At 40.4% G+C, this 26,845-nt stretch overlaps 1 protein-coding gene across 1 annotated transcript in view; it reads left to right on the plus strand.

Annotated features, from left to right (window-relative positions):
* The window catches only part of LOC311041230 (membrane-bound transcription factor site-2 protease-like), an 80,235-nt gene that overhangs the window by 18,299 nt on the left and 35,091 nt on the right, over positions 1-26,845 (plus strand). Inside the window, exons 6-7 of the mRNA XM_084086135.1 lie at positions 3,037-3,164; positions 23,337-23,455. Of these exons, the coding sequence (XP_083942261.1) occupies positions 3,037-3,164; positions 23,337-23,455 (247 nt within the window). The remainder of the gene's footprint in view (positions 1-3,036; positions 3,165-23,336; positions 23,456-26,845) is intronic.

The following is a 26,845-nucleotide window of genomic DNA, read 5'->3' on the forward strand; positions in this document are numbered from 1 at the left end:
CTGGAGCAATTGCTCTGATTTTGCACACAGCCATTGACCATTACCATCTGAACTTAACTGTGAAGCCCGTTTTTCAATTTCACCAAATCTCAGTTTCTTATTAGCGTTTTTGTGTCAAACACTGTCGCCATGGTTACGGGCCTGCCCAGCTATGGGACGAACTGCCTCCCGGGTTGCCAGATCATGTGCGCATATCCCCCCACGGATGCGTCCACCGGGTATGGTCTAGTATATCAGAATATCACAGTACTATGTTGTGTTTACTATCATTTGAAAGTCACGCACGCACAGTGTGTCTCTCCAGTGATTCCACAGTCAGCGCGAGTTGAGTCGAGGTGAGGAGGGGTCATAATTAATCATAATTAAGTAATATTGCGATTATACAACAGTTACCAACAAAACACATCCAAATGTATTCATATTGTGGGGCAATTCATAATAAAAATGTTTCGCTATTGTCCGTTTCCCTGTAAAGAGAAGAGTTTTCGACTGAGACATTAAATAGTCCCTGTAGCAGCGCTCTGAGTTAGAGGCACCGTCTCATCAACACAGCTGAGCTATCAATGCTTGCGCAGTGGAATGAATTCCAGTAGGCTATATGCTCCGTCGTATGACCGTGTCACGTGGCCAAAATAACTGATCTACAAGCTGACAACGCGTCGCGATGGGGACGCGTTGTGAACTTGTAGATCGGCTATTTTCGCCGTGCGATACCTGGCTACACGTTGTGAACTTGTAACTGTTAAAAAAGAGATGGAGCGTTACCTTCAAGACACGTCCAAACAAAGTAAAGTATGGCCCGCTACTGTGGTGGAAGGCGAATTCTGACCGCTACCCGAAACTTTCATTGGCAGCAAAACACTGCCTTTGTATCCCAGCCACTTCCACAGCATCGGAACGCATCTTTTCCAAGGCAGGATATATAGTTAATAAGACCAGGAGCTGCCTCCTCCCTGACAATGTGGACAAACTAGTGTTCTTGGCACACAACATGAAGAGAGTAAAGGAGAGGTGAGGGCCGACTCGGCAAGACATTTTTTTTGGTTCGTCACGAGACGAGAGTGACGAGAGTGAGACATTTTATTTTAAAAGTCGTTATTAGTTAACTGTTTCAAGCTGCCACGCCCTACCAATGCCATACTTATGTTTTATAGTTGTTGTTTAATGTAACTAACAGCCCTGTGCAGAATATTGTCTGTCGTATTGATAGATATTCTATTGTATTGGCCAAAAAGAGAGCGAGTTGTCTGGAGGAAAAAAAAGACACTGTGACGATTAATGCGCCTGTTTTATTTTTCTGTTAAATGAATGAAGGCTTTCAAGGGAGGCTATTGATCTGCATTGCTTGTACTGTCTGGTTCTGGTAACGAACGACTTAAGCAATACATCCTAAACTTTAGGAAATATCTTGTCTTGTTTGATCCTTAAATCCTTTAAATACATTATGGGCATTATGAAACAACTTTTTTTTTTTAAACCAATAGACTATGCAATATCGGCTCTATAATGAATTGCAGCTTGGTTAAAGGCACGTTCGTTTTATTAATTAAATAAACACGATGGTTCGAACAAACGTCCTTCGATGGTTCGAACCATCGTTGTATTTATTCATTAATTAATACAACGATGGTTCGAAAGTCGAACCATCGTTGTATCGATTAATGAATAAACAAAACGATGGTTCGACTTTCGAACCATCGTTTCATTAATGAAATAATTAAATACGATGGTTCGAACGTCCGTTCGAAATTCCTCGCCGAAGTTCGAATCCTAAAAACAGGGTTTGGGTACAGCCCTAACACACGCACGCACGCACGCACGCACGCACGCACGCACACACACACACACACACACACACACACACACACACACACACACACACACACACACACACACAGAAGTATGGTAAAAAGAACAGAGTCGGTGATGCTGAGAAAGCTCTGCTGTGTTTTTATTGTATTGTCAACGTTTGGGCCGTTCAGACCTTCATCAGGACATAGACATGGGGAATGGGCCTTTATACACACATAGGCAGTGGTGGAAAGTAACTAAGTACATTTACTCAAGTACTGTACTTAAGTACAATTTTGAGGTATTTGTACTTTACTTGAGTCTTTACATTTTCCAATACTTTTACCTCTACTCCACTAACATCTCAGAGGCAAATATTGTACTTTTACTCCACTACAATTATTTGAGAACTTTAGTTACTAGTTACTTTTCAGATGTAAATTATGATATAATGAAACATACATTAACCACTTTAACCACATTTTATACAATATTTAGACATTAGATATTCATTTAATCAGACACGCCCCCTTCCTATACAAACCCATTGTAACTTCAAACTCCATTTTAACCATGTTAGATTCATCAAAAACACCCGTCCTTGGTTCACCCGTCTCCTACCGCCCCCCTAATACGCGAGGGGGCCGTGTTTTTTCAATTACTTTTTTCATTTATTTTTAATATTTTTTTTAGAAAATGAAAAAAAGGTTCTTGAAAAAACACGGTGTACTTTTGGCTGAGGGGATTGGCTGAAAGTACACCGTGCGTATGTCACTGATCACATGACCTCAATCAATTATCCTTTTGTAGGCAACACAGAAGGGGGGGGGGGCTTTTTTCTTATTTCCACACAATAGTTCTAAGGTGTATCAAAGACATAGTTCAATGTTGAAAATGAGTGGTCTTCCCCTTTAAGTGCATCTCATCCCAAAAACCTTACAAATAAACGGAAACTAAAGGCATTTCGTCTATAATTTCTGTTAGTTCTAGTTAGTTTGGTAAACACACAATACAGCTTCAGTTAGTTATCCTTTATTTGTTTTATTCTAGTTTTCAGTTTTCGTTAACTATATTAACCTGTGTGTGTGTGTGTGTGTGTGTGTGTGTGTGTGTGTGTGTGTGTGTGTGTGTGTGTGTGCGTGTGTGTGTGTGTGTGTGTGTGTGTGTGTGCGCGCGTGTGTGCGTGTGCGCGTGCGTGTGTGCGTGTGTGCGTCCGTGTGTGCGTGTGCGCGTCCGTCCCCACAGGGAGCAGGTGAGGGTGAACGGTTTTGGGATGTTCATGTTCGTGGTTTACCCCGGAGCCTTTGTGGATCTGTTCACCACACACCTCAACCTCATCTCTCCATCACAGCAGCTACGCATCTTCTGTGCCGGTGAGTCCTGTGTCTGCTTTTACTTTACAACAGTGGTTTTCAACCTTTTTTGCGTCAAGGACCCCCAAATTGACACATATTAGCCCACGGACCCCCATTTGAAAAGATATGCCAGGGACTCAACCATTTTGATTTCTTGGGGGTCCCAATCTACACTGTATCACCATCATTAGTGTTCATTTAACTCTTGAGAGTGTACAAATGGAACCAAATGGACCCGTAAGGGTCCATTTGGTTCCATTTGCACACTCTCAGAGTTACAGACATATAAGGGTCCATTTGGTTCCATTTGCACACTCTCAGAGTTACAGACATATAAGGGTCCATTTGGTTCCATTTGCACACTCTCAGAGTTACAGACATATAAGGGTCCATTTGGTTCCATTTGCACACTCTCAGAGTTACAGACATATAAGGGTCCATTTGGTCCCATTTGTACACTCTCAGAGTTAGAGACATATAAGGGTCCATTTGGTTACTAACTATTAATTTGGCTGGGGACCCCCTGGAACCCCGTCAAGGACCACTGGTGGTCCCCGGACCATTGGTTGAAAACCCCTGCTTTACAAAACCAAACCAAACCAAACCCCCAACGGCACTCTGGGACAGATGAGAACTCACTCCTTTCTGGACATGAATTGGTAACACGGTCCAAGTACCTCTGAGTCATCCTGGAGTCAACATTCAGGGCGTGAACCCCTATATGTAACGATACCTTTCAGGACAGGAACCCCTTTATGTAACGATACCTTTCAGGACAGTAACCCCTATATGTAACGATACCTTTCAGGACAGGAACCCCTTTATGTAACGATACCTTTCAGGACAGGAACCCCTTTATGTAACGATACCTTTCAGGACAGTAACCCCTATATGTAACGATACCTTTCAGGACAGTAACCCCTTTATGTAACGATACCTTTCAGGACAGTAACCCCTATATGTAACTATACCTTTCAGGACAGTAACCCCTATATGTAACGATACCTTTCAGGACAGGAACCCCTATATGTAACGATACCTTTCAGGACAGTAACCCCTATATGTAACGATACCTTTCAGGACAGGAACCCCTATATGTAACTATACCTTTCAGGACAGTAACCCCTATATGTAACTATACCTTTCAGGACAGTAACCCCTATATGTAACGATACCTTTCAGGACAGTAACCCCTATATGTAACGATACCTTTCAGGACAGTAACCCCTATATGTAACGATACCTTTCAGGACAGTAACCCCTATATGTAACTATACCTTTCAGGACAGTAACCCCTATATGTAACGATACCTTTCAGGACAGTAACCCCTATATGTAACGATACCTTTCAGGACAGGAACCCCTATATGTAACTATACCTTTCAGGACAGGAACCCCTATATGTAACGATACCTTTCAGGACAGTAACCCCTATATGTAACGATACCTTTCAGGACAGTAACCCCTATATGTAACTATACCTTTCAGGACAGTAACCCCTATATGTAACTATACCTTTCAGGACAGTAACCCCTATATGTAACGATACCTTTCAGGACAGTAACCCCTATATGTAACTATACCTTTCAGGACAGTAACCCCTATATGTAACGATACCTTTCAGGACAGTAACCCCTATATGTAACTATACCTTTCAGGACAGTAACCCCTATATGTAACGATACCTTTCAGGACAGTAACCCCTATATGTAACGATACCTTTCAGGACAGTAACCCCTATATGTAACTATACCTTTCAGGACAGTAACCCCTATATGTAACGATACCTTTCAGGACAGGAACCCCTATATGTAACTATACCTTTCAGGACAGTAACCCCTATATGTAACTATACCTTTCAGGACAGTAACCCCTATATGTAACGATACCTTTCAGGACAGGAACCCCTATATGTAACTATACCTTTCAGGACAGTAACCCCTATATGTAACTATACCTTTCAGGACAGTAACCCCTATATGTAACGATACCTTTCAGGACAGTAACCCCTATATGTAACGAAACCTTTCAGGACAGGAACCCCTATATGTAACGATACCTTTCAGGACAGTAACCCCTATATGTAACGATACCTTTCAGGACAGTAACCCCTATATGTAACGATACCTTTCAGGACAGTAACCCCTATATGTAACGATACCTTTCAGGACAGTAACCCCTATATGTAACTATACCTTTCAGGACAGTAACCCCTATATGTAACGATACCTTTCAGGACAGGAACCCCTATATGTAACTATACCTTTCAGGACAGTAACCCCTATATGTAACGATACCTTTCAGGACAGTAACCCCTATATGTAACTATACCTTTCAGGACAGTAACCCCTATATGTAACTATACCTTTCAGGACAGTAACCCCTATATGTAACGATACCTTTCAGGACAGGAACCCCTATATGTAACTATACCTTTCAGGACAGTAACCCCTATATGTAACGATACCTTTCAGGACAGGAACCCCTATATGTAACTATACCTTTCAGGACAGTAACCCCTATATGTAACGATACCTTTCAGGACAGGAACCCCTATATGTAACGATACCTTTCAGGACAGTAACCCCTATATGTAACGATACCTTTCAGGACAGTAACCCCTATATGTAACGATACCTTTCAGGACAGGAACCCCTATATGTAACTATACCTTTCAGGACAGTAACCCCTATATGTAACGATACCTTTCAGGACAGGAACCCCTATATGTAACGATACCTTTCAGGACAGTAACCCCTATATGTAACGATACCTTTCAGGACAGTAACCCCTATATGTAACTATACCTTTCAGGACAGGAACCCCTATATGTAACGATACCTTTCAGGACAGGAACCCCTATATGTAACGATACCTTTCAGGACAGTAACCCCTATATGTAACTATACCTTTCAGGACAGGAACCCCTATATGTAACTATACCTTTCAGGACAGTAACCCCTATATGTAACGATACCTTTCAGGACAGGAACCCCTATATGTAACGATACCTTTCAGGACAGGAACCCCTATATGTAACTATACCTTTCAGGACAGTAACCCCTATATGTAACTATACCTTTCAGGACAGTAACCCCTATATGTAACGATACCTTTCAGGACAGGAACCCCTATATGTAACTATACCTTTCAGGACAGTAACCCCTATATGTAACTATACCTTTCAGGACAGTAACCCCTATATGTAACGATACCTTTCAGGACAGGAACCCCTATATGTAACGATACCTTTCAGGACAGGAACCCCTATATGTAACTATACCTTTCAGGACAGTAACCCCTATATGTAACGATACCTTTCAGGACAGTAACCCCTATATGTAACGATACCTTTCAGGACAGGAACCCCTATATGTAACTATACCTTTCAGGACAGTAACCCCTATATGTAACTATACCTTTCAGGACAGTAACCCCTATATGTAACTATACCTTTCAGGACAGGAACCCCTATATGTAACTATACCTTTCAGGACAGTAACCCCTATATGTAACTATACCTTTCAGGACAGTAACCCCTATATGTAACGATACCTTTCAGGACAGGAACCCCTATATGTAACGATACCTTTCAGGACAGGAACCCCTATATGTAACTATACCTTTCAGGACAGTAACCCCTATATGTAACTATACCTTTCAGGACAGTAACCCCTATATGTAACGATACCTTTCAGGACAGGAACCCCTATATGTAACGATACCTTTCAGGACAGTAACCCCTATATGTAACGATACCTTTCAGGACAGTAACCCCTATATGTAACGATACCTTTCAGGACAGTAACCCCTATATGTAACGATACCTTTCAGGACAGTAACCCCTATATGTAACGATACCTTTCAGGACAGTAACCCCTATATGTAACGATACCTTTCAGGACAGTAACCCCTATATGTAACGATACCTTTCAGGACAGTAACCCCTATATGTAACGATACCTTTCAGGACAGTAACCCCTATATGTAACTATACCTTTCAGGACAGTAACCCCTATATGTAACGATACCTTTCAGGACAGTAACCCCTATATGTAACTATACCTTTCAGGACAGTAACCCCTATATGTAACGATACCTTTCAGGACAGTAACCCCTATATGTAACGATACCTTTCAGGACAGGAACCCCTATATGTAACTATACCTTTCAGGACAGTAACCCCTATATGTAACGATACCTTTCAGGACAGGAACCCCTTTATGTAACTATACCTTTCAGGACAGGAACCCCTATATGTAACTATACCTTTCAGGACAGTAACCCCTATATGTAACGATACCTTTCAGGACAGGAACCCCTATATGTAACTATACCTTTCAGGACAGTAACCCCTATATGTAACGATACCTTTCAGGACAGTAACCCCTATATGTAACGATACCTTTCAGGACAGGAACCCCTTTATGTAACTATACCTTTCAGGACAGGAACCCCTATATGTAACTATACCTTTCAGGACAGGAACCCCTATATGTAACTATACCTTTCAGGACAGTAACCCCTATATGTAACTATACCTTTCAGGACAGTAACCCCTATATGTAACGATACCTTTCAGGACAGGAACCCCTATATGTAACTATACCTTTCAGGACAGTAACCCCTATATGTAACGATACCTTTCAGGACAGTAACCCCTTTATGTAACTATACCTTTCAGGACAGTAACCCCTATATGTAACGATACCTTTCAGGACAGTAACCCCTTTATGTAACTATACCTTTCAGGACAGTAACCCCTTTATGTAACTATACCTTTCAGGACAGTAACCTCTATATGTAACTATACCTTTCAGGACAGTAACCCCTATATGTAACTATACCTTTCAGGACAGGAACCCCTTTATGTAACTATACCTTTCAGGACAGTAACCCCTATATGTAACTATACCTTTCAGGACAGGAACCCCTATATGTAACTATACCTTTCAGGACAGTAACCCCTATATGTAACTATACCTTTCAGGACAGTAACCTCTATATGTAACTATACCTTTCAGGACAGTAACCCCTTTATGTAACTATACCTTTCAGGACAGTAACCCCTTTATGTAACGATACCTTTCAGGACAGTAACCCCTTTATGTAACTATACCTTTCAGGACAGTAACCCCTATATGTAACGATACCTTTCAGGACAGGAACCCCTTTATGTAACTATACCTTTCAGGACAGTAACCCCTATATGTAACTATACCTTTCAGGACAGTAACCCCTATATGTAACGATACCTTTCAGGACAGTAACCCCTATATGTAACGATACCTTTCAGGACAGTAACCCCTATATGTAACGATACCTTTCAGGACAGGAACCCCTATATGTAACGATACCTTTCAGGACAGTAACCCCTATATGTAACTATACCTTTCAGGACAGTAACCCCTATATGTAACGATACCTTTCAGGACAGTAACCCCTATATGTAACGATACCTTTCAGGACAGTAACCCCTATATGTAACTATACCTTTCAGGACAGGAACCCCTATATGTAACTATACCTTTCAGGACAGTAACCCCTATATGTAACTATACCTTTCAGGACAGTAACCCCTATATGTAACTATACCTTTCAGGACAGTAACCCCTATATGTAACTATACCTTTCAGGACAGTAACCCCTATATGTAACGATACCTTTCAGGACAGTAACCCCTATATGTAACGATACCTTTCAGGACAGTAACCCCTATATGTAACTATACCTTTCAGGACAGTAACCCCTATATGTAACTATACCTTTCAGGACAGTAACCCCTATATGTAACTATACCTTTCAGGACAGGAACCCCTTTATGTAACTATACCTTTCAGGACAGTAACCCCTTTATGTAACTATACCTTTCAGGACAGTAACCCCTATATGTAACTATACCTTTCAGGACAGTAACCCCTATATGTAACGATACCTTTCAGGACAGGAACCCCTATATGTAACGATACCTTTCAGGACAGTAACCCCTATATGTAACGATACCTTTCAGGACAGGAACCCCTATATGTAACTATACCTTTCAGGACAGTAACCCCTATATGTAACTATACTTTTCAGGACAGTAACCCCTATATGTAACGATACCTTTCAGGACAGTAACCCCTATATGTAACTATACCTTTCAGGACAGTAACCCCTATATGTAACTATACCTTTCAGGACAGTAACCCCTATATGTAACTATACCTTTCAGGACAGGAACCCCTATATGTAACGATACCTTTCAGGACAGTAACCCCTATATGTAACTATACCTTTCAGGACAGTAACCCCTATATGTAACTATACCTTTCAGGACAGTAACCCCTATATGTAACGATACCTTTCAGGACAGTAACCCCTATATGTAACGATACCTTTCAGGACAGTAACCCCTATATGTAACTATACCTTTCAGGACAGTAACCCCCTATATGTAACTATACCTTTCAGGACAGTAACCCCTATATGTAACGATACCTTTCAGGACAGTAACCCCTATATGTAACTATACCTTTCAGGACAGTAACCCCCTATATGTAACTATACCTTTCAGGACAGTAACCCCTATATGTAACTATACCTTTCAGGACAGTAACCCCTATATGTAACTATACCTTTCAGGACAGTAACCCCTATATGTAACTATACCTTCAGGACAGGAACCCTATATGTAACTATACCTTTCAGGACAGTAACCCCTATATGTAACTATACCTTTCAGGACAGTAACCCCTTTATGTAACGATACCTTTCAGGACAGTAACCCCTATATGTAACGATACCTTTCAGGACAGTAACCCCTATATGTAACGATACCTTTCAGGACAGGAACCCCTATATGTAACGATACCTTTCAGACAGTAACCCCTATATGTAACTATACCTTTCAGGACAGTAACCCCTATATGTAACTATACCTTTCAGGACAGTAACCCCTATATGTAACGATACCTTTCAGGACAGTAACCCCTATATGTAACTATACCTTTCAGGACAGTAACCCCTATATGTAACTATACCTTTCAGGACAGTAACCCCTATATGAACGATACCTTTCAGGACAGTAACCCCTATATGTAACGATACCTTTCAGGACAGTAACCCCTATATGTAACGATACCTTTCAGGACAGTAACCCCTATATGTAACTATACCTTTCAGGACAGTAACCCCTATATGTAACTATACCTTTCAGGACAGTAACCCCTATATGTAACTATACCTTTCAGGACAGTAACCCCTATATGTAACGATACCTTTCAGGACAGTAACCCCTATATGTAACTATACCTTTCAGGACAGTAACCCCCTATATGTAACTATACCTTTCAGGACAGTAACCCCTATATGTAACTATACCTTTCAGGACAGGAACCCCTTTATGTAACTATACCTTTCAGGACAGTAACCCCTTTATGTAACTATACCTTTCAGGACAGTAACCCCTATATGTAACGATACCTTTCAGGACAGGAACCCCTATATGTAACTATACCTTTCAGGACAGTAACCCCTATATGTTACGATACCTTTCAGGACAGTAACCCCTATATGTAACTATACCTTTCAGGACAGTAACCCCTATATGTAACTATACCTTTCAGGACAGTAACCCCTATATGTAACTATACCTTTCAGGACAGGAACCCCTATATGTAACTATACCTTTCAGGACAGTAACCCCTATATGTAACTATACCTTTCAGGACAGTAACCCCTATATGTAACTATACCTTTCAGGACAGGAACCCCTATATGTAACTATACCTTTCAGGACAGTAACCCCTATATGTAACAATACCTTTCAGGACAGTAACCCCCTATATGTAACTATACCTTTCAGGACAGTAACCCCTATATGTAACGATACCTTTCAGGACAGTAACCCCTATATGTAACTATCCTTTCAGGACAGTAACCCCTATATGTAACGATACCTTTCAGGACAGTAACCCCTATATGTAACTATACCTTTCAGGACAGTAACCCCCTATATGTAACTATACCTTTCAGACAGTAACCCCTATATGTAACTATACCTTTCAGGACAGGAACCCCTTTATGTAACTATACCTTTCAGGACAGTAACCCCTTTATGTAACTATACCTTTCAGGACAGTAACCCCTATATGTAACGATACCTTTCAGGACAGGAACCCCTATATGTAACTATACCTTTCAGGACAGTAACCCTATATGTAACGATACCTTTCAGGGACAGTAACCCCTATATGTAACTATACCTTTCAGGACAGTAACCCCTATATGTAACTATACCTTTCAGGACAGTAACCCCTATATGTAACTATACCTTTCAGGACAGGAACCCCTATATGTAACTATACCTTTCAGGACAGTAACCCCTATATGTAACTATACCTTTCAGACAGTAACCCCTATATGTAACTATACCTTTCAGGACAGTAACCCCTATATGTAACGATACCTTTCAGGACAGTAACCCCTATATGTAACTATACCTTTCAGGACAGGAACCCCTATTTGTTTGTGTATATTGTTTGTAATGACGGTTTTTCAGAAAACTTTAGGTCAGGATTTAGAAGGCGTTACTAGAATGGGTCTAAATGGGTTAAAAGTCACATCAAGAAGATCTCAAACATTGTCAACTTTAACTTGCAAAATTTCAAACAAATTGGGCTTTTTTTAACACTCAGGCCCCTAAAACATACATATTCTGTCACTAGTTGAAAGGAAAAAACAAAAAAACAAAAAATGTTGCTATTTTAATTAAGAAGAAAACCCGGACTGGATCCGTGGATCCAGATCTTCAAATAGTAAAATCAACAATAAGTTAATATTTTTATTAAAAAAAAAAAACAGTTCTGGGTTTGGTTCTATATTGTCTGAATCAGCTTTGTTTGTGTTTGTTTAGATGCTTAAAGAGTGACTTTAAGAGCTGTTTTACCGTACAATGTAAGTCAGTGAGGAGCATGTTTAGAATCATCAATTTCTAATCAATGGAGCAATTATTTTAGATTTATTGTCCACCTTTTGGAGTTCCATCATACCAGAGTGGTCTAGCTCTTTAACAACATTAAAACAAAGGCAGGGGGGGGGGGAGAGAGAGAGAGAGAGAGAGAGAGAGAGAGAGAGAGAGAGAGAGAGAGAGAGAGAGAGAGAGAGAGAGAGAGAGAGAGAGAGAGAGAGAGAGAGAGAGAGAGAGAGAGAGAGAGAGAGAGAGAGAGAGAGAGAGAGAGAGAGAGAGAGAGAGAGAGAGAGAGAGAGAGAGAGAGAGAGAGAGAGAGAGAGAGAGAGAGAGAGAGAGAGAGCAGCTTTAAAATGAGAGAAAAACAACATGTGGATCATCTACGTATCTTCTGTGCCTGGTGAGTCCTGTTCTGCTTTTACTTTACTATACCAAACCAAACCCCCAACTGCACTCTGGGACTGTTGAGAACTCACTCCTTTCTGGACATGAATTGGTAACACGGTTGAAGTACCTCCGAGTCATCCTGGACTCAACATTCAGATAAGATCAGATAAGAGCTTTATTGTCATTGCATACACAACGAAACATAGTTTGGTACCTCTGCAGACAACAACAGTATTAAAAGAATAGCACCGAACATTGAAGAACAATAAAAAAAAACCTTGGTCAAAGTCAGGTCAGTCAGTCAGTCCCACAGTCATTTTAAAATAAATAAAAACAAGGATAAGGTAATTAAGAAAGAATAAGGAGGCCCCCCATAAACGAAAAACATATCATGTGTACACATATTGCACTTCCCAGTAACCTAAGCCAGTGGTTCTCAAACTTTTTCATGTCAAGGACCCCCAAATTGACACTATATTAGCCCGCGGACCCCCATTTCAAAAGATATGCCAGGGACCCCCATAAGAGAAGATTTTTACGGCTCTATAGCAGTGATTCTCAACCATTTTAATTTCAAGGACCCCCAGTTTGACATGCATTAGGGCTACGGACCCCCATTTAATGGCATTTCTATCTCTTGGACCCCAATTTATATTGTAAAATCAATGTTAATCTAACTCTGAGAGTGTACAAATGGAACCAAATGGACCCGTCAGGGTCCACGGGTCCATTTGGTTCCATTTGTACACTCTCAGAGTTACAGACCCATAAGGGTCCATTTGGTTCCTGTCCATCATTTAGCTCGGTACCCCCTGGAACCCCCTCAAGTACCCTTGGGGGTCCCCGGACCCCACTTTGAGAACCAACGACCTAAGCAGCACTATTGGCATTAACATATCGCACATATACATTATTGCTGCTTGCTCAGTAGTCTACACCAACGCACTGTCATCATGATCAGGGAAACACAATCCATGGTGTGTTCATATTTAGTTCATATTTGCAGTGGTGGAAAGTAACTAAGTACATTTACTTAAGTACAATTTTGAGGTATTTCTACTTTACTTGAGTATTTCCAATTTCCAATACTTTTACTTCTACTCCACTACATCTCAGAGGCAAATATTGTACTTTTACTGCATTACAATTATTTGAAAACTTTAGTTACTTTTAAGATATAAATTATTACATTATAAAACATACCTTAACCACTTTAGCCTTATTTTATACCTAGTCTATTTTCAAATATTTAGTACTTTTTACTTTTGATACTTTAAGTACATTCTGATGCCAATACTTTTGTACTTTTACTCAAGTAAATTTTGAATTCTGGACTTTTACTTGTAACAGAGTATTTTTTATATTGCAGTATTGGTACTTTTACTTAAGTAAAGAATTTGATTACTTTTTCCACCACTGCATATTTGGCGAGTACGCGTGCGTGATTGAGAGAGAGTCAGAATCCAGCAGACTTTTTTTACAGCCCCTTGGAAAAAAAGCTGTTGGACGGCCTGTTTGTCCTGGTTCTAAACCACCTTCAGTCTGCCCGAGGGCAGGGTCTCGAACAAGTGGGGTGGCTGGGGTGTGTGTGGGGTCCTCGAGAATTCTCCAGGCTCGCTTTAGGACGAGAACCCCTATATGTAACGATACCTTTCAGGACGGGAACCCCTTTTGGGGTTGTTGTTGCTCTGTGTACAGTATGTTTGTAATGACGTTTTTTCAGAAAACTTTAGGTCAGGATTTAGAAGGCGTTACTAGAATGGGTCTAAATGGGTTAAAAGTCACATCAAGAAGATCTCAAACGTTGTCAACTTTAACTTGCAAAATTTCAAACAAATTGGGCTTTTTTTTAATAGTTGGAGCTGCCAGGATGTACTTAATTTTTTTTTTTAAATAAATGACATCACAATCTTCTCTCCCATCCACTGTTCTGTACTACACTGTACTGTTTCAATTCAATTCAATTCAAAGGGCTTTATTGGCATGAGAAAACATACGTTTACATTGCCAAAGCAGAAAGCACAATACAACAATACAGCAATACAATCAAAACAAAAACGTAGGACTGGGACTCGATTTAAAAAAACAAATCTAATTAATTAGAGGCTTTGTAATTAATTAATCTAAATTAATCGCATGTTTAATCGCATATCAATGTTTGACCTGAGAAGCAATTTCTTTTCAGTTAACCCCATTAAGACCTGGAACTGTCTCATTTTTAGATTTGAGCTAAAAAGCATTATTTTACACTTTGGGCTATTCAAAAAATAGCAGATATACAAGCTCGTAGCGCGGCACCGAGTGCCGCGCTATGAGCTTGTAGATCTGCTATTTTGAAAAATCGTGAAAATGTGTGCAAATCTTTGAATATATATTTTTTTAAAGCAAACATTTTTAAAATCTTTGCTTCTGGGGGGGTCCCTGGGACAAAATATTTTGATGGGGGTCCGCAGCCAAATACATATCATTTTGGGGGGTCCTGGACATGAAAAAGATTGAGCACCACTGATATAGAAACATACGTTTTTCAGAATACTGTTGAGATTTAGGAGACATGTAGAATCGGCTTCAGGTCTCAATGGGTTAAAACAGATTTTGGTATATGAGTGAATCAATGAGTGAATACATAAGTTTAAGCAACAAAAAATAGTTCTGCACACAGCTGTGTTTTTTCTATCAGAGAGTTTTTTAAATCTAAATTTTCCCATCCACTGGGCCAAGCAAAGCAGTCTGATCGGCTTCTTGTCCCATTGCGTGCACTGGGGTGTGTTGGCTGTTGTTGGTGCAGGTATGATCGGTACACCTGAAATTCGTCCAGTGTGGTGCATAATAGGCGGGTGCAGTTATGAAAAAAAAGCACCTTACCCAAAACAAATTGCAACAAAACGTTTTTCAACAGTTTTTTGCAGTATAAGGTGTCCTTAATAACATACTCAACGTTTACCAAAGTTTGATCACTGGAAAGGTGGTATTTTCAAGATGGCGTCCAAAATGGCCAAAAATCTTTAAAATAACCTAACTCCTTCATTATTTATCCTAGACAAGTACTAGGGTTGTCCGATATTGGCTTTTTTAACCGATAACCGATATACCGATATTGTCCAACTCTTAATTACCGATACCGATATCAACCTGATACCGATATATGCGGGGATTATTGTGATTAGGGTAAGCTCAATTTCATATCACACACACCATATACAGTAAGAACTCCTGTAACTTATTTATAAAGCAAAAAAAAAAAAAAAAAAAAAAAAATTTTTTTTTTTTTTTTTCAAAACCGATACCGATATTTTCCCGATATCAATTTTTATGCTAATATCGGCCGATAATATCGGGAGGCCGATAAAATCGGACATCCCTAACAAGTACTTTTTGTGTCTAACCCTATGTTTTGGGGGCATAGAAATCCACAGGACTTGTCCAAATTGCAGAGATACATTTAGATAATTGTGAAATCCAATATTTAGTTTTTGACTATTAAAACCCTCTGAAATGTTCACCCGTTTCAACTAGTTATATTTGTTTTACAGGAACAAGGCTTCAAGATATCCTCAAAACACAACAAAACAATAGTCACAACAATTGTCATTCAGAAGGTGGCAGAGAAAGAGAATATTGTCAGTTGATATAGTATTGCTTGCAATATTGAAACATTTTGGATAGCTCTGTGGATCAAATGTGAATCAAACTGTCATCTTACAGACACAAGATTTTGAAAAAACTTTTTTAACACATTAGGAAGGCAATCAGTGTGAGTGTGTAAAGAGGGGTGGCTACGGAGGTTAGTGCAGAGCTGCCAGAACCCATTTCTCTACTGGGTGCCTAGGCAGAGGGGAGCAGAGATGGGAAAAGTACTGACATTCTGTACTCGAGTAGAAGTACAATTACTTGTGTAAAAAACTACTTTGGTAAAAGTAAAAGTACTCATTCAAATAATTACTTGAGTAAAAGTAAAAAAGTACAGGCTCTGAAATGTACTTTATGAGTAAAAGTAAAAGTATTTTTACCGGATATTTCTGTGCAAAGCCAATTGTACCCCAAGGCTATTAAACTTAAAAGATCCCCACCAAACACACGTCTTAAAACTGGCCCAGGATTGGTTTCCAAACTGTGATGTGACGAATCATACAAGTAGTCGACCCAACTTTTGAAATCAATAAGTGGTTCTCAACCTTTTTACACTGAGTACCACCTGAGAAAATATTTGCTTCTCCAAGTAGGCTACCACCATTATGACTGATGTTAAAATACAGTAGCGTAGTCCTACCCCATCCTATTCAGCTAAATTGTCGAATGTTTATGCATGTTCTAATCATATAGACTTTACTTTAGACCAGGGGTCTTCAACAGGGGGTCCGGGACCCCTAGGGTCTAGGGTCTATAAGCTCACAACGCCTCACGCTGCAAGGCGTAGTGAGCTTGTATATCGGCTATTTTCGGCAAAGAGGTTTGGTGTAGGGGGGAAAAGGAGCAAATCAAGTACTAATAAGTAGACTATTGAAGGTTTTAAGTGGTTAAATGTCTGAAATTAATAAAAAAACATTAAAGATGGAGTGCCATGATATTTTTCATCCCTAAAACCTGATCATAAGGTATTATTATTATGTAAGGATTTTTTTCAAAAAAAAAAGTGTACAGAAATTGTTTAAAAAAAATGTTTTTATGTGGACACGCCTCCAGTTCATTAAGTATGCCTGGTTCTCACCTTAGCACCTCCTCCACCACCTTAGCACCACCCACCTGTCCTAGTCCCTCCTCCTCCTCATGCCCACACCTGTTGTGTTATGATAATGAGGGGGAGGGTATGTTTTTTGGGGGCTCTGTGATGTCACTAAAGGGCTGTTTCTCTATTGGCACGTTTGACCACAGATATAGAAACCTAGATACCTCATTGGACTCTGCAGTGCATTGGAGCGACGTGCTTGGTATGGTGGCCGCCATATTTCCGGGGGGCACGGGCACTGGCCAATCACAGCGCGTTGACTACTGGCCAATCACAGCGCGTCTTTTCCAGGACTTGTCAGAATCTAGTTGTCCCGCCCCCACCTGCCTCTCATTGGCCTACTGAACGCCCCCTTCTGTGACATACCCGGAAATTTCCAGCTGCCCCCCAGAAGCGGAAGTGCGTCCGCCATACACACGCTTTAGAGCCAGAGGAGGCGTCTACCTTTATATGTCTATGCGTTTGACCCTCAAGATTTCAGCCCCCAGGAAGAAACTCCAAATAATCAGAGAAGACATAAAACACCATAAAACCACCACCGGGGGGGCTTAATGAAGTTCTATCAACCTCATAGACACATGAAAAACAGAAAAAGTGCAAAAACATGGCACCAGCTCTTCAATTTACACAACACTGATGACAGCCTAAGCAATCTATGACATCTATGAAAATGTTTAATCTGGAACACAATTTTATACAATATGTAGTGGGGGTCCCTGCTTCATCTCTCTCAGCTAAGGGGTCCCTGCTTCATCTCTCTCAGGTAAGGGGTCCCTGCTTCATCTCTCTCTCAGCTAGGGGGGTCCCTGCTTCATCTCTTTCTCAGCTAAGGGGTCCCTGCTTCATCTATCTCTCTCTCTCAGCTAGGGGGGTCCTCACTCCCTCCTTCATCTCTCTCTCTGCTAAGGGGTCCTTGGCCTGAAAAACGTTGAAGACCCCTGCTTTAGACCATTCCCCCCATCTTTTTTCTTTTTTTACAGTTTGAACAAAATAGCCAATACAATACTGGCTACTTCAAAGTAAACACACGCACGCAGGCACACACACACACACACACACACACACACACACACACACACACACACACACACACACACACACACACACACACACACACACACACACACACACACTCACACAGCTAACAAGCTATGGCTTTGCAAAGCCAGAAATTACCAAAAAGGTGTGCACCTGAAGACCATGTAGACTTTTTTTTAAAACCAAAGCTACAGTTGTGCAGACTTTTGTCTTAATTAAACACACAGAGTAGAACTACTTTTAGCCAGCATCATGATATAATTAATAACCACTCACCTAATGCTTCGGAGGTTCAAAAAGAACGCACTTCCAACGTGTTTAAGTCACAGGAGCATGGTTTCATATTGTTAATATGACGTTTGGCCCAAATCTGCGTTTATAATCCACGTGAGTTCATGTTTACATTTTCCCCCCGGAGTCTTACAGATCAGCGTCATGGTGGCAGCAAAACAACACACTTCCTCTAAAAACGATTTCAAAATAAGAGCATCTGGTAATATGATTAGTCAACACTAGCTTTATTTTTTAGTCTAGTTACAGGAAGTAGACATTTGCAGTAGGCCTATGTTACACACCGGTGTGTGTGACTCACTCTGGCCAGAGCAACTGACGTTCTACCCTGCGAGCGTCGCGACTGCATGGATGAGCGCTTCTTTTAATTTTGATCTGCCACGCAACATTAATATTTAGCATTAAAACTAAAGTACTTGTACTTCGAGCCTATTTTGAAAAAGTACTCAGTAGAAAGTACTAGTACTTGTGTTAAAATGTAACGGATAAAAGTAAAAAGTAGTCATAAAAATAAGTACTCAGTAAAGTACAGATACTCGAAAAAAGTACTTCGTTACAGTAACGAAGTACTTGTACTTCGTTACTTCCCCTCTCTGGAGGGGAGTATGGGGGTGGGGTTGTGTGATTAGGTAAAATGTGGTCTGGTGTAGAGTTTAGTGGGCCTAGGGTTCCCCTCAGGTGGGTACAGGGGAGTATGGGGAGTGGGGGTCACTGGATTGCTCCCTGGGCACTTGGAGCACAGAAGAGCAAAGTTATAGGAGCCAAGGAGACCCTGAGCTTCTCCTCTCCCCCATGTCCGAGATGCAAAACCTTCAACAGTTGGCTCAGACATGTCCCATTAAAGCTATAGTGGGGCACTTGGGAGCTCAGGACGAGTGCTCATAGGCGGCTAAAGAGAACGATACTGATGCACGTTGTGCATCGCGATAGCCAAATTCCAATTTTCAAGTGTCCATCCTCAAGTCCTCCACTCCCGCCTAAGCCCTGCCTCCGAGCGAGGAGGCAAGGAGCGTCATTTTGAATTGACAGCAATTATGACGTGTCACACAGTTGGATTGCTGGACTATTCCAGAGCTCAGAAGGGTTGTCATGTGGAGGAGGAGAAATGATATGCCACCACGCATTTCAACAAAGACAGTTCCCCAAACGATACATGAAAGATACACTTGTATCTTGCCAGATTTCACTCCAAGTGGCTTAGGGAGCCTGCGCTCACCTCACGCTGGAGGACAGAGTGAGGAGGAGGCAGAAATGAAGCTTATGCGTTAGGCTGAGAGGAGTATCCCTATGTCGCCTGGCTCACTGGATAGTCCCACTGGTCCCAAGTGGACCTCCATGCTGGCTCCTATGCCCGAGATGGGCACTCGTGAGTGGGCATAGTTAGTGAGGAGGGACCCCCCCACCCCCATAGTTGTGGTTGTAAGACCTCCACGTGGCGCATGACTGTGTGTCAGGCAGACAGGGGTGTCCCTATGTCTGACTGGCTCACAGGAGAGTCGGTGTCTGGTTGGTGGCTGACCATTAATATTCCCCCCAGTGACTTATCATTATGGCTCAGAGCGTCCTCTGCCCTCAAATCAATTTTTAAAGTTAAAATGATCCAGAAAAAAAGATCAAAGTTCAAGGTTATTGCCAGCAGTACCAATCACAAAATAAAAGACATGTGAAATTAATTTTACACTAAAACCCCACACAACTACTACAATCTCAGGAATAAGATGTCTGTGACAAGCAAATCTGAACCCTATCCGGCCACACTCCTTTACCACCCCTACCCAAGACAATAGACACTAAATGTTGTGATAGCTCTGTGCTGACTTGCACATCCTCTCCAGGCCCATACTATGGGCCATTTCTCCACTGTAATATTTGAGAATTTGGCCAATTTGCTATTAAAAAGGTCTTAAGAGTCATTAAATTGTAACTTTAGAAAGGTGCAGATACCCTGTACACTTATACTGTATGTTGGTTTGTTTACTGTTGAGTGAGACCCCCAGTTTGGGAACCACTGCCCTAGTGGACCAGGATTATTATTTCATTTCACCTTTACAAACATTTGTGTAACATTCCCAGTTTATCACTTACAGCCATGTTTTTACAAATGTCACAGTACCACCCAGTAATAATGCATTTATTCCTTTTTGCTATGAAAAGAAACCTCCTGAAAGCTTCAACAGAATATAATATATAATGCTAATAACCATGCTTATAACAATTCCTTTATAATTGAACTTGTAATCACTTGACTATAATTTATATATGCTAAATCAGAATCTTCAATAGATCAATTTCTATGTACCAAGATCACTGGGTGCAGGAATATACACAATGATTAGTCTTTAGGGTGGTTGTGTTCCGTTTGATATCCTTCTCCTATCACAGCAACTCACACATCTTGCTGCTGTGTTTGCACATTGTTGTACTTCGCCCAGCAGATATGGGTGTTTTTTGTCGTTGGTCATATTTTCAAAATCTCCGTGTGTGTGTGTGGTTGTAATCTGTGGGAAGTATGTGTCTCTGGTGTCTTGGTACAATGGACAGACGGTTAGGAAGTGTAGCTCGGGTTTCCACTTCATTTTGTGCGCAGTGGGTGCATAGTCTGTCTTCTCTCGGGATACAGGTGTGACCTTTCTCGATCGCGTTTCACTAAGTGGTCTTACACAGCTGTGACAAAAAACAAAAAAAAACGAAAATGTTGCTATTTTTATTAAGAAGAAAACCCGGACTGGATCCGTGGATCCAGATCTTCAAATAGTAAAATCAACAATAAGTTAATATTTGTATTTTAAAAAACAAACAGTTCTGGTTTTGGTGAGGTTCTATATTGTCTGAATCAGCTTTGTTTGTGTTCGTTTACGTGCTAAAAGAGTGACTTTAAGAGCTGTTTCAGCGTACAATGTAAGTCAATGAGGAGCATGTTTAGAATCATCAATTTCTAATCAATGGAGCAATTATTTTACATTTCTAGTCCACCTTTTGGAGTTCCATCATACCAGAGTGGTCTAGTTCTTTAACAACATTAACATTAAGAGAGAGAGAGAGAGAGAGAGAGAGAGAGAGAGAGAGAGAGAGAGAGAGAGAGAGAGAGAGAGAGAGAGAGAGAGAGAGAGAGAGAGAGAGAGAGAGAGAGAGAGAGAGAGAGAGAGAGAGAGAGAGAGAGAGAGAGAGAGAGAGAGAGAGAGAGAGAGAGAGAGAGAGAGAGAGAGAGAGAGAGAGAGAGAGAGAGAGAGAGAGAGAGAGAGAGAGAGAGAGAAGCTTTAAAATGAGAGAAAAACAACAAACATTTGGATCATTGGATGAACTCAAATAGCCCTTCTGCTTGCTGTTTGAAGTGACAGCCACTAGGGGGCAGCGCAGACCCCAGCCAGTACCCAGTCTGTGTGTGTCTGCCCTGGGAGGATGTTCAGGGCTGTCAGTCACCATGACAACGTTCAAGTTGACCTTTGCTTGTCATAGAAATAATTGCGATTAAAGATTTAATTGTGTTCGTTTGAACATTATGAATATTTGTGTTTCATGTACTTCAGTTATTTGTGCTATCTGCCCTTTTTTTATTACAAAGAAGTTATTCTCTACTTTCAAAATGTTTTAAAAATACCTGGAAATAGCTGATCTACAAGCTAACAGTTTTTTTATTTTTTTATTTTATAATGTAGGATTGGTTTTCAACATGCAACATGCAATTTAACTCGACTCCAATGAATGATTAGCAGTGGTGGAACAAGTACTCACATTTTTTACTTAAGTAAAAGTATCAATACTGCAATATAGAAGTACTCCGTTACAAGTAATAGTCCGGAATAAAAAAAATACTTGAGTAAAAGTACAAAATATTGGTATCAAAATGTACTTAAAGTAACAAAAGTAGAAGTACTAAAATGTTTGAAAATAGCAGATCTACAAGCTCACAACGCGTCGCATCGCTATTTTCAAATAGCCTATATATAAAATAGGGCTAAAGTGGTGTATGTTTTATAATTTAATAATTGATAATTGCAAAGTAACTAGTAACTAAAGTTTTCAAATAATTGTAGTGGAGTAAAAGTACAATATTTGCCTCTGAGATGTAGTGGAGTAGAAGTAAAAGTACTCAAAATGGGAAATACTCCAGTAAAGTAAGAAATCCTCAAAAGTGAACTTAAGTACAGTACTTGAGTAAATGTACTTAGTTACTTTACACCACTGATGATTAGTAATGAATATGTACCATTTGAATACATAATGACATGCAGCGTTCATCTCTCTCTGTCTAGCTGTCCTCCTTTCGAGCAGCGTTGCCAGATTCTGCGAGATAAATAAGCAAACCAGGTCTTATGAAAACAAGCCCAAAAAGAAGCGACTATAATACGGGCCACGTGCGCACCTTAAACTTATGCATGACTTATATTTGCATCGGACATTTGAAAATAGCAGAGCTTGTAGCTGCTACTTTAAACAAACAATTTTGGAAAAAAGTGAAACATTTTTAATTAGGTTTAGGCATAAGAGTTAATGTATGATTTATTTGATTTGCACAACAATATTTGTTTTAGAAACAATGCCTGATTTATACATAGTTGTGCGCTGGTGTCGTGCGACCTAAAAAATAGCCGATCTACAAGCTCACATTGTGTTGCAGCAGGGACGTGTTGGCAATACAAAATAATTGCGTTCATAAAATCAATTGTCTTACAATGCTGATGTCCTCACAAGTACAGTAATACTGTGTGTGTGTGTGTGTGTGTGTGTGTGTGTGTGTGTGTGTGTGTGTGTGTGTGTGTGTGTGTGTGTGTGTGTGTGTGTGTGTGTGTGTCTCTAGGAGTGTGGCACAACTTTGTCCTGTGTGTGGCAGCGCTGGGGTTCCTGTTCCTGTTGCCCGTCTTCCTGTTTCCTGTCTACTATACCGGCGCTGGAGCGCTGGTCACTGAGGTCACTGAGGTCAGTGTCTGTGTGTGTGTGTGTGTGTGTGTGTGTGTGTGTGTGTGTGTGTGTGTGTGTGTGTGTGTGTGTGTGTGTGTGTGTGTGTGTGTGTGTGTGTGTGTGTGTGTACTCATAAAATCACAGGGTCTATGGCATTGGTTCTCAAAGTGGGGTCCGGGGACCCCCAGGGGTCCTTTAGGGAGTTCCAGGGGGTCCCCAGCTAAATGATAGATTAGGCACCAAATGGACCCTAACGGGTCCATTTGGTTCCATTTTACACTCTCAGAGTTAAATTGACATAGATTTTACAATATAAATTGCGGTCCAAGTGATAGAAATGCCATTAAATGGGGGTCCGTAGCCTCTAATGCATGTCAAACTGGGGGTCCTTGAAATTAAAATGGTTGAGAATCACTGCTAGAGCCGTAAAAAAGTCTTCTCTTATGGGGGTCCCTGGCATATCTTTTGAAATGGGGGTCCGCGGGGTGTATGTTGCGAGATCCGAAACATCCTATGACCCCAGGCTACAACACTGATGATACGTCCAGGTGGTGTTTTTTTCGTTATTGTATCTCGGCTCCTGAGTACTTTTCTTTTTTTCAATGAAAAATCTTTGGCAGTGGGCAAACGCAAAAAAAAAAAAAAAGTTCTGGCAGTGAATGAGTTAACACATTGGGTGCCAAAACCGTATATATACGGTTTTTGAAAAAAATAAATAAAATTCAATTTTTTTTTTTTCCAAAAACATTTTTTCTTTTACCTTCTAAGCACCAGGAGATATCATTTTCCGAAGATTTTGACTCCAATCCACTTTCTGGTTTACTTATGACTTCAAAAGCCTGTATCTCGGCTCCTAAAAAATGGTTAAAAATCCTGGCACTCTACTCTGTTTTTAAAAAAACCTGGCACCCCATGTGTTAAGCTACTGATATTTTTCAACCACATCTAATGAGACGAGACATCAGTTGAATGATTTTGGGAACAGACGCCATGAGACAAAAAACGTTAACATACAACACATTATATTTGATGGGAAAATGAATTGCAACAACTATGCAGTGATAGTGAAGAAAGGGAACTTGGAAAAAAGACACTTTGTGACAAACCATAAATCATGTGACCAGACCTTTCCACCAGACACACAGAGCTGAGAAAAAGGAACTTAAGTGTCAGCCACATGTATTTGTGTATCATACATGGAACTGTATTTGTGTATCATACATGGAACTGGATAGAGCTCTCTCATCATTATTCTACTGTAAGTATGTGTCTCATCAGTGAGACATGCACATGATGGTGAAGAAATAGAATATAGAAAGACACTTTCAGACCAACCACACGTCATGTGACTAGACATCTACAGCAGACAGAGAACTGAGAAAAATAAATGAATTAACCCATTAAGACCTGAAGCCGATTCTACATGTCTCCTAAATCCCAACAGTTTTCTGAAAAACGTATGTTTCTGTATCAGTGGTGCTCAATCTTTTTCATGTCAAGGACCCCCAAAATTATATGTATTTGGCCGCGGACCCCCATCAAAATATTTTGTTCCAGGGACCCCCCAGAAGCAAAGATTTGAGTTTAAAATGTTCGCTTTAAAAATATATATATTCAAAGATTTGCACACATTTTCACGATTTTTCAAAAATAGCAGATCTACAAGCTCATAGCGCTGCACTCGGTGCTGCGCTATGAGCTTGCATATCTGCTATTTTCGAATAGCCCAAAGTGTAAAATAATGCTTTTTTTTAGCTCAAATCTAAAAATGACAAAGTTCCAGGTCTTAATGGGTTAAGGAACTGAAATTTAAATGATTTATTATGAAAATATCAAGTCAAGTGTAATCATCAGTATGTTAATCATAAATAATGTTTTTATTATTGTTTGATGTGCATTACTTTTTTCATAATTATATACATATTAAACTATTGACTTTATTTGAATTGAGGGTCTGTAATAAGATGAAAAGGCAGTGGCTAAATAGATCTAATGCCCACCATGAAACTGTTGGGTCACAGTCAGAGGGCCCTTCTGTTCTAACCGTCTTCAATTAGCACTCAACGTCACAAATGTGTTTCGTTGTGAGCTTGTAGATCGTTTCTTTCTTTTCTCCGAATATATTAAAGGCTAGTTTAACTCATTCCCTGCCAGACTTATTTCTGGCTGTGTTTGCCCACTGCCAGCGACTTAGTGTTTTTTTTTTATAAAATTGTTTAAAAATTCACACATTTTTTTTTCTCATTATGATCGCAAGTCCAGTCGTTTCTAAACACACAGGCGAGTCGTGCAAGGTGCTCAGACAACAAACATTACGGTCGGGGCGGAGTCCTTCTCCTCCAGCCCAGCGTTAACCCATTGAGACCTTGTTCAATTTTGTAGCAAATCGCACTTTCTGCGTTTGATGCAGCTAAGCTACAATCGCTAGACCCATTGAAAGGGTTCAAGAAGAGTGGAGAGAGTTGTAAGCACATTACTCATACCTGGTGTCTTTGATGGTTTTTTATTTACTATACAAACATTACAAACATAATCTAGTCTAAAACTTAGTTACCAGTTAGCAACGGTTAGCACTTTAGGCACCGGTAGTTAGTGGTTAGGTAATAAAACCTGAGAGAGAGAATAAGCACATAACACACAGAGTATTAAGGATATGACTTCACATCAGACGTACACATCACAAGTACAAAATTACAATGTTACTCACTATTGGTCTCTCACTCTCTTGTAGGATCTCGGTAAGTTACTTAAAACCCATATTTCAGGTAACCCACGGCACTGTTCCTTCCGAATCTAAAATCCTGTGCTCAGGCAGCCTATTATATCAACTCCACACATAAGGTCCGCCTTTAGGGCAGATCTTTAAGCAACAGGAAGTTCTGGTTACCCACAAGGCTTTGCGCTTGGTCATGTACTGCTTCTTATCACACAAAGGCTGGCTAGCTCTGGCCCTGCTCAGTCAACCAAAGGCTCTTATCTCACAACCTTCCCCCGCTTGGTATGCGAGGGGCCCTTTGAAGCAGCTACCTCACCAGGGGGTCTAATCTGGCCTGCTAGACTCAACTTAAAGGGACATGTATTCTCCCACAGGACAGATGACAAAGTACATTACTATATCATTAATAATAATCCACGATTATCTTTCATAATCATAGATTATTCCACACCTGCCACCTGTGTGTCTGATCTAGGATCCAGGACACACACAAAACATTCCTCGTGAGCTTTTTGGCTCTTTAGATAACGGCTCGGTAAAACAATTATTTAGTATGGCTCTCTGTAAACTGCTTTGATCCCATACTCATACAGGTTACATTGTCAACATACATTGTCTCTCAGTGGCTCCAAACCCATATTTTGAAACAATTAACAGTTCAACTTAATGTTCTCAATTTGTTTGAAATACTT

This window comes from Gymnoscopelus microlampas, assembly GCF_963454915.1.
Source record: "Gymnoscopelus microlampas genome assembly, contig: SCAFFOLD_107, whole genome shotgun sequence".
Classification (NCBI taxonomy): Eukaryota; Metazoa; Chordata; class Actinopteri; order Myctophiformes; family Myctophidae; genus Gymnoscopelus; species Gymnoscopelus microlampas.